This window comes from Cyanistes caeruleus, chromosome 1 (assembly GCF_971803275.1).
Source record: "Cyanistes caeruleus chromosome 1, bCyaCae1.hap1.1, whole genome shotgun sequence".
In the NCBI taxonomy this organism is placed as follows: Eukaryota; Metazoa; Chordata; class Aves; order Passeriformes; family Paridae; genus Cyanistes; species Cyanistes caeruleus.
This window is the reverse complement of record NC_141701.1, coordinates 21,246,845-21,261,063: the sequence shown is the minus strand read 5'-3', so window position 1 is coordinate 21,261,063 and position 14,219 is coordinate 21,246,845. Positions and strand designations below refer to the sequence as shown.

General features: G+C 40.5%; 1 protein-coding gene across 25 annotated transcripts in view; it reads left to right on the top strand.

The window, feature by feature from the left end:
- GRHL2 (grainyhead like transcription factor 2) overlaps positions 1-13,272 on the top strand; it is a 65,894-nt gene extending 52,622 nt beyond the window's left edge. For all 25 annotated transcript variants that reach the window (XM_086881511.1, XM_086881412.1, XM_086881418.1 and 22 more), the window contains 3 exons: positions 2,228-2,313; positions 7,519-7,583; positions 8,755-13,272. In XM_086881511.1, the coding sequence (XP_086737637.1) occupies positions 2,228-2,313; positions 7,519-7,583; positions 8,755-8,869 (266 nt within the window). In that variant the 3' untranslated portion in view covers positions 8,870-13,272. The remainder of the gene's footprint in view (positions 1-2,227; positions 2,314-7,518; positions 7,584-8,754) is intronic.
- The last annotated feature ends 947 nt before the right edge of the window (positions 13,273-14,219 follow it).

The window sequence follows — 14,219 nt, the reverse complement described above, 5'->3', positions numbered from 1 at the left end:
CAGGATCAGAGGACATGAGTTGTCTTACATGGTCACAGTCATTCAGTGGCATTGCTGCTGCTGAGCCCAATGAAGCCTTTGCAGCCCTTTCCCTTCTCCTCTGGCTGTGCCTCCTGCTGCGGCTGTCTCTCCACTGCTCTGCCAGCATGAGAGCTTGTGGGGCTTCACTGTACACTGAGACAGGGACCTGATCTGTTTGAGTAATAACTCAATAAAGGGTTGATTTTTTCAGTTATGTCTGCTGTTTGAGAGAATTTGTCATCCAGGAAAATTTGTTGAGATGAGCCAGAGTAAGAGGGTGTAAGGGCAGGGATGAGACAGGGGCTTCCTGAGGTATCACTGTCACCACAAGTCATTTGTGGAAAAGTAATCTACTGAATCAAGGCCAGCAGTTTCACACCTGTCAGAGAAAAGAAAAACCTCAAAACCCTCCATGTGCTTACTAATCCTGCCTCTCTGTGTGTATAATGTTGCCTGGCACACCAAGCACAACAGATGTGAAGCTCAGCACCAGGATTGTGTAATGTACCCAAGTTTAACCTTGGACCAAGTGATTTTTTTTTTCCCCTTTCAGATATATTTGTAATTGTTAAGGCTGGCAGAGCTCCACATGTTTGTAAAGCTAGGAGTTACAGGACAGCCTTCTAGGCACAGGGAAAAGGTGTACTAAATTAATATAAGTGTTAGTACTGCTAAAATTAACCCATTGAGTTGAGCTTGTTCATGTGATTAAACATATCATGTATGGTAAAATTAATTCCTGGTGTGGATTTTTTTTTTCTTTTACATTTTGACAGTTTAAGTTATGACCCAAAGTTGACTCAGCTTCCAAGTGCATTAAAAGGATATTTTCAGGCCAGGCCCCAAAGAGTTGCCAAAATATAGGTGAAAAGGATATCACTCTGCATGCTGTGGTAGCAGTTTCATGGTTTATATTTCTGAATTGAATATTCAAAAAACCCAACATTTTTCTGCATGTTTGGTTTGTAGACCAAGTCAGGGGACTGAACTACCCGTGATTTTTTTCCAGTCATTTCCAAACGTAGGCAAAGAAACTACAATTCTCTGCAAACAGGCCTAACTCCATCCTGCTAGAGTCTTGGCCTGAGAATTAACTTCTACACAGTTACTTCTATATGAAAAATAGTCATATTTTTTAGTTCATCTGCATGATATCTATTGAGTTATATGGTGAAGCTATCTCTTGGACCATAAGAATTGGCAGTAAAAGATGCCCTTTTCTATCTACAAAAAAAAAGTTACCACTGTAATTTGCCACACAGACGTGACAGTGCATGTGTATTTGTACCCCATGTGCAGCAGTGCTATTTGAAAAGGCAGTTTATTTAGGAAACAAAATAAATTGTAGAACATCTTATTCAACCTGTTACTTATCAGTCATATGAGATGATGCCTAAAACACTTTTCTAGTGTCTATGCTTATATGCTTTGCCTTTGCCATGTTTTAGCAAGGTTCCTCCTTTTACCTGTACACATGTGAAGAAAGCAAAAGCTAGAGAGGGCAGAGCACTGTGCCTGTGGATAACTAACAGCTAGTAGGGCACCTAGGGGGAGAAAAGAAACAGAAATGGCATTTGGGTACCTAAGCAGGTGGGCACACTGGTAAAATGCCTGCCTGCCAGCTGTGCTCTTGAATGTCTCCTCTGTAAAATCTCAAATGACTTTGAACTAATTTTTTCCAGTGTTTGTTTTCATACTGGTCAGGCCATTTGCAGTTGTCTGCATGTCAGAGACAACTATTTCTTTACCTTTTCTTTGATTTTTCTCTCAAAGCCACAGCTAAAGGCAACCCTGACTTGCCTTTTTTGAATGTCCTTTCCCAGCCTTTTAGATGAAGCCTGGAGAGGTACAAGCCAAGACAGAGGTTTAAGAAGACCTGACTTGTGTGTTTTGTCCTATAACCAAGGGACAGGGTGCTTTTTAGCTTCTTTCTGTAAATGGAGATTTAGATTCTGGAAGATAGAGATTCTTCCCATTCGATTAAATTTGCTGAATTTTCAGTACTGTATGTTCAATGCAGCTATGATGTGTTGTCCATGTCCAGATCACTGATGATATTAAAGGCACATATTTTTAAGTGCAAACCATCTTCAGTGCTTTATTTTTCTGTCATGGATTAATATTTGATTTTCTATTCAGTGTGGGGTATTTCATCTGTGCAATTGATTGAACCTGCTCCAAGTTTGATTTTTTTTTTCTGTTTCAGTGCTTTTGTATGTGAGGAAGGAGACAGATGAGGTGTTTGATGCTTTGATGCTAAAATCACCCACAGTAAAGGGGCTAATGGAAGCTGTAAGTATCCGATATCCTCACATTGTTTGTCTTTCTTGGCAAGAAAATCTTGAGGCTTTCCGTATATTATTGAGATAAACCATAATATAAAGATGAAATTATTCTCAAGTGTGTTTAAAGCATTTCTTAAAGGCTTTTTGAAGTGCAGCTCTGAAATGCTGGCATTTTCCTAATTCAGCGTCGTCAGCAGGTTACTGGGTTTAGACAGCATCACAGAGCTGATTATTGGAGACCTGAGCTTTGATCAACAGCAGTAGTTAACCAGTGTCAGGGTGGGAGAGAGGTGCAAGCTTCATTTTCTGAAATGCTTCTTTCTGAACTGATGGTTCAGAGCCTGTTGAGTCTTTTCCTGTAATGCTTACCAGTACATTCCCAGCCTGGTTTCCAAGAAGAGACCAAATGATGCACCATTTCTGTGGGAATTTCATACAGCCTTTGTGCAATTGCTGTTCAGCATGTATGAATGACTTGTCATTCATAGATTGTGTCAAATTCCTTCTCTAGCCCTCACAGTGTGACCTACGTACCAGTAGCCTCTTTGCTGCTTCTCTGAGTTGAGTATTTGCTTGTTAGCCATTAGCTGTCATCATAAAATTTGCTATTTCCATGTTTAATCCTATTTTTATGAGCTGATGGCTCATGAAATTTGTTAAGGGAGGACTTAAGAAATAATCATGTGTCTCACTGCTTCAGTGGGGGAATGTGAGATTGACATGTGGGATGCTGAGTTGATTTCCAGCCTTGTTTACGTGTAGGGGAGAAGACGGAAATGCATGAAAGTGCCCCTAGAGAACTCAGCTGAATGCTATAAGTGTGTATATTTATATTCTCTTAAAACTGTCACAGTATCTCATTGCATGCACTGAACACTTTTAATGCAGTAAAGATTGAGTTATTTGGTCAATATTTGGCCAGTAGCAGAAGGCAGAAAAGGATTTGTGGATTAATGAAGTTTAAAGCACCTATTTAGATGAGAGTATCTCTGGGGAGAGTCAGTGGCATGCTAAGGATGTCCTAACTGTGCTTCTGCTGATGCTGTTTGTTATCTGTGACTGCAGCTCAGCTGTCAGGCAGAGCACATGGATAACAAAAAACAGGCTTTGCTTGAAGAGGCAGCAGTCTGATTCATGGTAGGCTGCAACACGATTTCATCTTGTCTTTGTATGGAAGTATGTTATAATCCTTCTATAACTGTTCAAGCTAAAATTAATATTTTATCTCCAGTAGTCTGTGCCTCTCCATGCCTGTTCTCCAGCCACCATATAACAAAAACAAAGCTGGTGCAGAAGCAGGAAAGGTTTCTGCATACCTCAGTCAGTGCAGCTGCTGACTCACTGGCATGTTTTCAGCACCAAAGAAATCTAATCTGTTGTAAAATATCCCAGTTCACTGGAAGGAAGATGTTCAGAAAATTTTAATTCTCTTTGGTAGGATATTGTGGATAGAAAGCTGTCAAAGTGCATATTCTTAAATATTCTCTCTACAGTCATTGTAGCAAATCATGTAATTTTAATTGTTCATATCCTAAGTGCTCCGTTCTAGTCTCATATTAAGAATTTAGGAACTCAGTCTCTGAGTATTACAGAGCTCCAGATGTGAAAGAGAGCTCCAGTGATCCTCAGTCATATCCTCCTTCTCTGTTTATGGATTTTACTTTTTTTTTCCTTTTGTTAGTCACTATTTCAGATCTCTGACTTTTTCCTATCTTTCTGTTATTAATTATAGGTTTTTCTCGGATCCTATGTTTATTTTATTCTCACATATACCCCCCTTCCAAATTAACAATTAGATTCCTTCTCACATATCTTTCTTTTGGCAAATATCTAGAGGTCTTGGGTTTCAGAAATGCAGTATGTCTCAGGAAGTGACTCAGATGTTTGGTTTTCACTAGTCTTGTTCAACAGAAAATAGCAAAACATCACACATATGTGGTGTCTGACCAGCTCTTCATCCTGCTTCCAGCCTGATCCAAAGTCAGGATAACTGTGGATCTCAGTAGGTACCTCTGTCTTACATTGTGCAAAATTACATACTTATTCAAATTACAGAAGGCAATTTAAATTGGGAAATTCAAGCATCTCCCTAAGTCTTTCACTAATTAAAAGCTAACAGCTGAGTTCAACAGAGCTAGCTTAGACTATTAGATACCTGCCTATATATGTGATGTTCCAGCCAGTCTAGGGCAACAGACTAGACTGTTTCATAGAAACAAGCTGGCAAAGGTGTTTTCCTACTTGCCCTCACCCACCCAGACATTGTCCTTTCTGGCTTCCTGACTCCAGCAGAGAGCATTTCTGGTGGCTTGTGCAATCAGACAAACTTGTCATGCCAGGGGACTGCAGCCCAAAGGGACACCCTGACATCTATTTCAGTGGCACTTGGAAGGCTGTCACACTGCTTTGGGCATCCTAACAGAAAGAAATCTCTGCTCAGAAGATTGATAAATGGACAATGAAGATGATAAGGAAAAACATTCCTCCAAATAAAATTTTAAAATTTTTAAAATTTAATGTAGCCTGCTTGGGTAAAGGTGAGAAATTCTGTTGTTTTGTATGGAAGTTGACAGTAAGTGGTGGTCCCCCTGCACTGGCAGCAAACACCCTGAGAAGAGGGTGTTAAGTGAAATGCCCTAGCAGATGCTTGCTCTCTGCTTTCTTAATTCTGCAGTAGGACTTAGCACATTTGTACTGGAGACTGTGAGGGGGAGGCTCTCCCATACCCCCACTTTAAGCCTTGCTTCCACAGCTTGCTGTTTGGTATAATTGATTGAATCCCAGGGGTTCCTGAGAAATGTGCTTATTCAGTCAGCTGGAAATCTTTCGCAAAGCTCACTAATCCCTGCATGTTATATAAATCCTACACCTGTCATAGGCAGTGTGACAGGCAAGGCTTTCTCAGCCCAACCTCTCATAGTTTATGTAGGAAGTGATGTCCCAGAGTCCCAAACTGCTTTGAGCAACATTTGGAATGCATGAGTGTTAGGTATGCCAAATATCCTAGGGAAGATTTATGTTGGAATGCGCAGAATGCTGTATATTAGCTGCTATTAAGCCTCCTTGGCAAGAAATGTTTTGCTCGCCTTGTTTATTTGCATGGAGTCAGTGAAAAGTATCTTCAAGTGCTGATCTTTACAATATCACTAGGCTTCAGAGTTAACAACCCAGAGAGGAAGATCGTTTCCTCATGTTCACACAGTTGTGACGCTTTCTGCAGTTTTGGGTTGCCAGTTTTTCTCCAATGCCAGTTACAAAGGATTTTTTTCAACTGTCTGATGAAATGGAGCTATTTTTATTATTGCTTTACATGAAAACTTAAATTTAGGGGTACAACAGAAGAACAGATACAAAAATTCAACACCAGATTGTTCATCTGATGTCATTCTGTTCATGATAAGCAAAGCCAGAGGATAATAAAAAGTAAAAAAACAGTGAAACATGCTGGTGCAAGTGAAACTGAAGTAGCAAATAATACCCAAGCTCAATTTGCGTGATGTTCTCTGCTAGATGGAAAACTTAGGGAGTGGATGGGTCTATTGTACCTCATCAGTTATTCCCCTTTCTGTTTGCCACTGATATATGCTGATAGTCAGAGGACACTGTTTTCAGTGTAAGAGAAGTTTTATTGGTTCTTCAGAATCTTGTAGTTATTCTATAAAATGCATGCCAAGCTGATGCCCTTGTGCATTATTAGGGATAGTTTTAACTACAAAATGCAACTGGACTGAGATGACAATTATACTATTATAGGTCATATAGACAAGTATAGGCTAATTAATTCTCTCAGAGAATTTTGGCTGTCTGGATGGGAGCCATGCTTGATGTTCAACCTGTGGCTCTTTGAATCTGTCCTCGGTGCTGAGTTTATCCATTACATTTTCTCTTTCATGATAATTGCTGATAACAGAACTCTGAATGCAAACAAAAGAAAGGATTTTACAGTGGCTGTTGTTTGCCAGTCTTTAAATGGATTTTTAATTATGCATTTCAGTTCTCTAATGCAGAAGATAAGTAGTCAGCTGTTTAGCTGCAACTTTGTTTCACCTGGGAAGAGCTGGGAACTTTGCTTGGCAGCACAGAGCAGCACAGAACATTAATCACTGTGGGGGAAAAAGTAATTTTTCCTGTAACTATTTTGCCATTTGGGACAATCCTCTTCTAAAGTGTGAACTGTGAGACGTGTTCCCTGAAAGAAGAATTATAATTTGTTATAATAATAAAGCAAACCTGGCTCAGATGAAGGGCCCAGGGACACCATCTTCATAAGCACACCATGGACTCACTGCAGAATAGACATCCAAAAAAGTTACTGGTACCCTGCTGCAAAGCAATGCCAAAGCATCCCAGTGAAGTACTTTTTGGCATGGGTAATTTGTCAGCTAAGTAGATCTTCCTTCTAATTTTTTACTGTATTTTCTGCTTTATTGTTTTAGTTGCTTTAGCAAGAAGTTTATTTTACAAGTCCTTTACCTTGACAACACATTGCTCTGTGACATCTCATCTTATTATCTATACCCTCAGATGATATTTTGTGAGCCAAATAGTGACTTCATTTTGCTCCTGTAGAAACTAGACTGACATTCCCAACAGTACAGAAGCTTCTTAGTCCCATATGTTTGATGTCAGTAGTCCTCCCACAATAAAAGATACCTTGAAGATACTTTTCAGACCAAAGTACCACCATGGAGAGTCCTCTTAGCTTAACAAACCTTGAAATGTCTTTGAGAAATATAAATGTGTATGTTTCTGTTGTTCCATCAGTCCATCAGTTCCTGTTGGGTTGCCATGTGTCTGCCTTCTACCTGGTGGGAGAAGCCTTTGTGTCCATAAGCCCAAAAAATCAGATTAAAAAACAGAAAGATCAGATTGAAATTCCCTGGTAAAATCTGAAGCTGGGAAGAGCATTGACTCCTTGAGCAGAGCACTAGGAGATGCTGGGGCAGTTCTGATGACTCACACCCTCTAAAAACTATGGTATTCGAGTTTCTGGATGGAGACAATTGTGGGTTTTGATTAAGCTGTTCAGCATTATTGCTCCCCAAGTCATCCTTAAATGAAAGCATGATATGGTTGTGACAGACTTTTCTGTATAGCTATCTTGTCTAAGTTTGCAGAGATTTTGTTTTAATGTCTTCTGTAAGGTAAGAAGTGATAATTTTATATTTCTCACTCATCTTTAGTGATATTTATTTTATTTTTATTATTTCAGATCTCTGAGAAATATGGGCTGCCAGTTGAAAAGATTGCAAAACTTTATAAGAAGAGCAAAAAGGGGTAAGTTAGTTACCTAACTAACTAAGGATCTATTGCAGGATCCTTTCAAAGTACTCAGATATCTTAATTATACCTGGGGCCTCATGATGCTGGGCAGCACAAACCCTTTCAAGAGACATATCCAGGTGTGTGAAATCATCATGTCTGTGGAGACTGTAAGGGATGGCAGAAGAGGAAACATGGATCTCCAGTCTGTGTCTGACCAGTGTTCATATGCTTACTGTGAAGAAAGGGTTTGTGGATAGCATAAGTGGATAAAGTCTGTTTTGTAGACAATACACTTAATTACATCATGGAGGGCCAGCATGGAAGATTCTGCCTTTGCTGTGAATGCAGTGTGGAGTTTTCCTGCAGTGCTAGGAAGAAGTAGGCCACTGTCTTACTCTGAAGGACAGGCAGCAATGTTTGCTGAAGGGGTTTCAGCTGAATAAATTCAGATATGAACATTACAGCTATACTTTTGGAATAGCTGCTCCTTGCCATAAAACTAAATCTTCAATTTTTTAAGGTCCTGTTTAACCACAGTATTGTAGTGATATAATTTTAAACCAATAATTTATTTGCAGCTATAACTCCATTTTAGGGCATTATTGTATCTAGGGATTTCTTTAGCTTTTGAGAAGACAGGCAAAACTTCTCATGTTCTGCTTCTTTCTAAGTGGCAGAAGGAACACAGAAGAAAGAAGTGAGGAAAACACACATATACACTTCTAATAGTCATTGTTGGTAGTCTCACATCCAAGCTGAGTTCTAACTCTGTGAGCTGTGTGCAAAGCACAAATTCCACTGCTTCTCTGTGTGCAGCAGCTCACATGGTGTGCCTGAGGAGTGGCATGGATGTATCCCTGTGGGAGCCAATGCCAAGCATGGGAAGCACCAGCTAGCTGGGTCTGCTGGGGATGTGCAGTGCAGCTCATCTGTCAGTAGCCTAAGTGTGTTAACATCCCAGCACTAGTGTGTCTCTTTACTTGTCAAGGAGCAGCCTCTAAAACAAATACTGTGAGAGACTACAGGGCAGATCTTGATGATAATTTCCACTAGTGACCCTGTCCTGGCATGTTCTGGAGTCAGGTTTTGTGTTGTAGAGAAGCAAGTACATGTGGCAGCATGTATAGCTTTTCCTTTCAGTGTCCTGGTGCATAAAAACATTGATTTCTGCCTTTGTCACCAGTATCCTGGTAAACATGGATGACAACATTATTGAGCACTACTCCAATGAGGACACATTCATCCTGAACATGGAGAGCATGGTTGAAGGCTTCAAGATCACACTGACAGAGATCTAGCCTCAGGCAGAGCCTTTTTGTAAGGAACCACAGCATTTCATCCTTCTTGGAAAGCAGATTCCCCGTGAACTTGACCGACATTGATCAGAGAAACTGTTACAAGACTGCATTGAAAATACTGTCTATTCTGCATGTGTGCACCCACTGCATATAGACTTGGGTTTGTCAAGCACAAGGCCACTCACGTTAACCTGGTCCCTTATTTATTGTTCCCCACTCTCTAGTGTACAAGCAGTTACCAGCCCCCAGATTTGTAACCAGGTGACCCACTGCAAGTGTGAAATGCAGCATTTTAATCCATACTTTAGTGTGGATAAGCTCATTCTAAAACATGTTCAGTAACTATGCTGGTCTAATTTCAGAATCTGGTATAAATCACTTTACCAGTAGTTGTCTCTGTCATTGCTAAAAATCTGTTGCAGTGCTAAAGATGGGCAAAGTGTGACAGTTCACTTGCTCAGACTGATCCATATCTCTCTATACTGTATAGTCTTGCCAAATACCTCCTGTAGTTCTCAGCATATAGCAATGAGGACTTGTAAGTAAGGCATTCAGCTACAAATGTCACTTGTAAGTAAATGGTAAAGAAACCATTTTAATCTTGTATATAATGTTTATAATATGCAATAATATATTTTAACTACTGTATGTGGGCATGTTTACTGCCACTATGTTTTTGTATGTATTTGGTTTAGGGTTTAATAGAATCTTTCCTAGAGAATTAAATTACTGCAATCTGTTAAAGAGTGTGTACTGAGAAGCTGACACCTGAATCTGTACTCATATGCTCCATCCTTGCTCACATAGTTGCATGTTGAAATATTAGAGCAGACTCTGCTACTGGATGCTTCGGCACAATGGGGCCCATCTTAGGTGCCCAAGTCCCGGCTGTAGATACCTGAGTCTCCCATTCAGCTGTAACAAAATCCAAGAGACACAGTGTGTCTGCTGCCTGGTTTGTCTAGAGGTACAGAATGTACTTCTTCCTGGTTGTCTTCCTTTGATAAAGCAGAGGCTCCTAAAGTGGCCTTTTCTTAAACCTGTGGTGGGAAGGTTCTTTCTGCAGCAGTATCAAAGCACTCCTCTAGACTGTAAGAAACAGGACTTCAGACTCTTCTGTTTAAGTGTATTTGCTCTTGTATTTCCATTGAATGATTCTGTTGTGATTCCTGGGATGCTTGGGTGATGTATAAGCCTGGGCTTATTCATAAGGGCTTGATGCAAATATTTGATCAAAACTGGAACAATTTTTCCAGTGGAGACTGAGTATCCCACAACTGAGGTGTGGAGATTGGTCTCTCTCAAGGGCTGCATCTGAATCCAAGTTGAACTACATGGTTATTCCATCAAATTCCACACCTATCTTGTGAATTCTGTGAAGTGATAAAGTTGTGCAGGCTAAAATCATAGCAGGAAAGGGGTTCATGGCCTGAATCCAATCCTATGACATCCAAACTGACCATCTCTCTCTCCATACCAGCTCCTCTGGCTGTTGTAAAGAGCTTCTCATTTAGCATGTAATTCTATGAGTTGCAGTTGCATTTTATTCTATATGCATTGTACATGGATCCTGTGTGACAGACAGAAGTGTGGGTCCTTTCCTACATGCAGCTTTTAGAGTTTATTCTTTTCCTTCTGAAACCTTTTCTCCTTTAGTCACATAACCTTTATTATTTGGTGTTTAATGGCAGAAAGAAACACTGCCTTGTTTAACAGCACTCATGTAGTGTTTTGAGCTGTGTGAAGCTATTTACATTCAAGCAAAGTAGCTGGGATAACTTCCCAGTCTGATTTGGCCATATCTGCATGAATTGTCCTTTAAGTTATTGCACACTTTCTGAACTTCATTAGCAGTAGCATCCCATTAAAATCTCTTCCTTTAATAGAAATGTTAGGTATGTGTCAAGGTTTCTGTGACCTTTCTGGGACCAGAAAGTATAAAAGGTTCAGGCTGGTAGCATCAGTGCTAACATACTCAGAATCCACATATGCCTGTAAAGCAAAGTGTGTATTCTGTCTTTCTCCTGTCCTTTTCTTTTGTCATGCACTCTTTCCCCTTCTGATGAAGAGTTCTGTTGTAATTTCCTTAACTGTATGTAAAGATGCACTCCAGCAAAGATGCTTTTGCTACCCTGCTCAAGAACAAACAATCTGGGAATACAAGAGATTTATGATGGTTCAGTTTGTTTCTATTTGGAATACAAGAGATTTATGATGGTTCAGTTTGTTTCTATTTGGCTCAGACTGAGATAAAAAGTCTATACTGATTTATTCCAGATATTTTTTTCTTTAAGAAAAAAAGTTTGCACAGGAGGCATAGGAACTGGGACCAGCACACAGGGCTGGTGAGCAATACTCTTAGTTCTTGGATTTCTCTTTTGGTGTTTGGAATCCTCAGAATATCATCTGGGATCTCTCAGCTGGTCAAGATATCTGGGCAGAAGCTGCAGGTGAAGCGAAGGAGCTAATGTGTGCAGGAGATGAGCCCTGGTTCTGCCCCCAACAAACCTGCATGAGGGAATGCCTGTGGCACCTGGGGCTGGCCTGGGCTGGAATGTACTGCATTAAGAAAGGCCACTGAGAATTTGGGGATCACAGAGAAGGACAGGCTCTCCTGGCAGCACCAGCACTCAGGTTAATGGGATGGTTTTATCTTACATTTGGGTCAAGATGAGCTAAGATCTGTTTGGTGCTGCAGCATCCTGTGATGAGGAGCAGTGCGGGATCAGTGAGAAGTGCAATGCTCCAGGAATACTGGGGCATAAAGAGCTATCTTTCCATTGTCATTTTAGGACCTTTCAGTCAGCCACTGTCCAGAAAAGGACTTGCTTTCAAGATTAACTGAAAGCTAAATACATCTTAAAGTGTGCAAATTCTTGATAGTAGAAAGTTGACACTTATGCCTTTAGTTCCTTCTTACAGTCTGAATGAAGTTATCAGGAAGGTGACTAGATCGGTGGCAAGATTATTTTAAAACAACAGCTAGGGCTAAGTAAGGATGTTTGCCCTTAACTTTATCTGCCAGGGTCTGAGGGCTTTGTTTCTCTGCTCCAGATGCAGGTGCATCACAGGCACTAAGACTGAATATACATGCTGCACCCCTTCAGTAGTTATAGCATCAGCTGCTGGAGGAGCACTGAGCCTTGGGGTGCTGGTTGTGGCAAGCTGCAAGCTCTCAGGCTTCACCTTGTTGGTCCAAATCAGCCCATCAGAGTGATGGGAAAGGGGCAAGAGTGGTGTGAGTAATGCAAACTTCTGAAGCAGTGGCTGCCTTGTGCCCTGCTTGACTCAGATATCCTGAGGAGTACACAGTGCTTACATGTATATTGTTTAAAATATGCATGTTGCTTTTGTTTGATAAAAAAATATTGATTAATGCTGTATCTTCCAAATATTATCAATTAAATGGAAGTAAGATTTGACTATTGTTTGGCAGGGGACAGGAATATCTGCCTTGCCTCCTTTTGTCTCTTTGTGGCACTGCTGTGGTTGTTTATTTAAAGGAACAAAATTCTCATTTCCTTTTATTCTTCAAGACAGCAGTCTTGAATCTTAACTAGTTCAGCCTGAAGCGTGGCTTGCTGCTCAGTGCATTTTCCCTATGAAGAGTTATAGCAGTGCAGTGTCTGTAGATGTTGTGTTTTGAAAGACTCTGATAGAGAGGTACAAAAGGTCTTCTAATTTTGGTTCCTGCTGCAGATTTGGCACTTTGTCCGTCCATTTGGTGTTTTATTATGAAATCCCATTCAAATTCTCAAATTCTAGTTCTTTCTCACAGTCAGGTGCTTTATTCCCAAAATGAAGTGCCTCCTTTGAGTGAAGCTTTGTGAATGTACAGTGATAACCCCATCAAGACATTTTGGAGTGTTTCTACTACTGAGTGTAAACTACAAAGAAAAGAATGGGTTTTTTTCTTGTGTGTCCTCTCTCACAAAGTTTTTGGTCAATGGAATTCAGAGATCAAATGTCTTTCTTATATATTTTTCTCTTTCATTCTATGAATTGTTTAAATGTAAATTAATTCAAACAATTAGTAAAATCTAAACTCTCTAGCTGTCAGAGATGCTGTATATTGATTGAATATACAACTGGAACTGGAAAGGAGTATCTTATGACTTATAAAATGTAAAGCTTATTAAATGTTTATATGCTCTTCCATTTCCTATTAACTGAGACAAGATACAAACATGAATGTTTGTGCCAAAGATTGTGACAAGCCGTCTTTCTGGCAAACAAGGAAACTTAATGTATAAATAGCGTGCTTTTATATTAAGAATATAGCTCATGTAACTTAATAGTGTTGCAACTGGGAGAGGGGTTTGATAAGCTGTAAATACAGTTATTTTATTTTTTGTACATTTTTAAGAAGGAAAAAAATAAATATTCCTATGTATGAGATAATATTTCTGTAGCTGTGGTGTGTATTACTACATCTCTCCAGGGGAGAGAGTATTGGTGTGGAGCAGTACCTGAAAGGTGGGTGCAGAGAGGATGGAGTCAGGCTCTTCTAAATGGTGCCCAGGGAGAGGACGGGAGGCAAGTGGACACACACTGAAACACAGGAGGTTCCCTTTGAAATCAGGGAATGCTTTTTACTGTGAGTGTGACTAAGCACTGGAGTAGGTACCCAGAGAGGTTGTGGAGTCTCTATCCCTGCAGATATTTAAAAGCTGCCTTGACATGGTCCTGGACAACCAACTCTCATTTACCCTACTTGAGCAGGGGGATTGGACCAGATGAGCTACAGAAATCCCTTCCAACCGCAAGCATTCTGTGATTATGTGACATTTTGGAGTGTCCTGGGAACTTGGCTAGAAGCACTGACACTAACATCTTTGTGACTCCTGGCCACCTGAGTTGAGATCTTTACCCACATCTACTCCAAAAGCACTGAAGCATACCTGGCCACACATCTTGCCGTAAAACATTTTCATCGAAGATTTTATCCTCCACCAGTTGAGTTTGGCTTTTCAAACGAGATTCAGGAGGTGAGAACATCTTAGTAGGTGGGAAATTGCTTGGGAAAGCATTTGCTTCAGCAAAGGTTGATTCCCCAAGCAGTAGCAGGGCAGCCCTGTCTTACAGTGGGGTGGAGGAGTTCAGTGCTCTGGTTGAGCAGTGCAGGGTGAGCCAGGATCAGCTCCCATGGAGCTCTTTAAGGTAATCACATTTCCTGGGCATTGCCTGTGATAAATGTTTAATTATGTTTTATAGGAAGTAGTTTTACTGAGTGGCTCTTAAAATGTAAATGCTTTAAAGCTGTGTGGTTGGCAGTGCTCCATCTGCGAGGCCATGGAGGGGTGAGAAGAAGTGTGCTGGCTGATGAGAACCACCGCACCCGCTGCGTGCT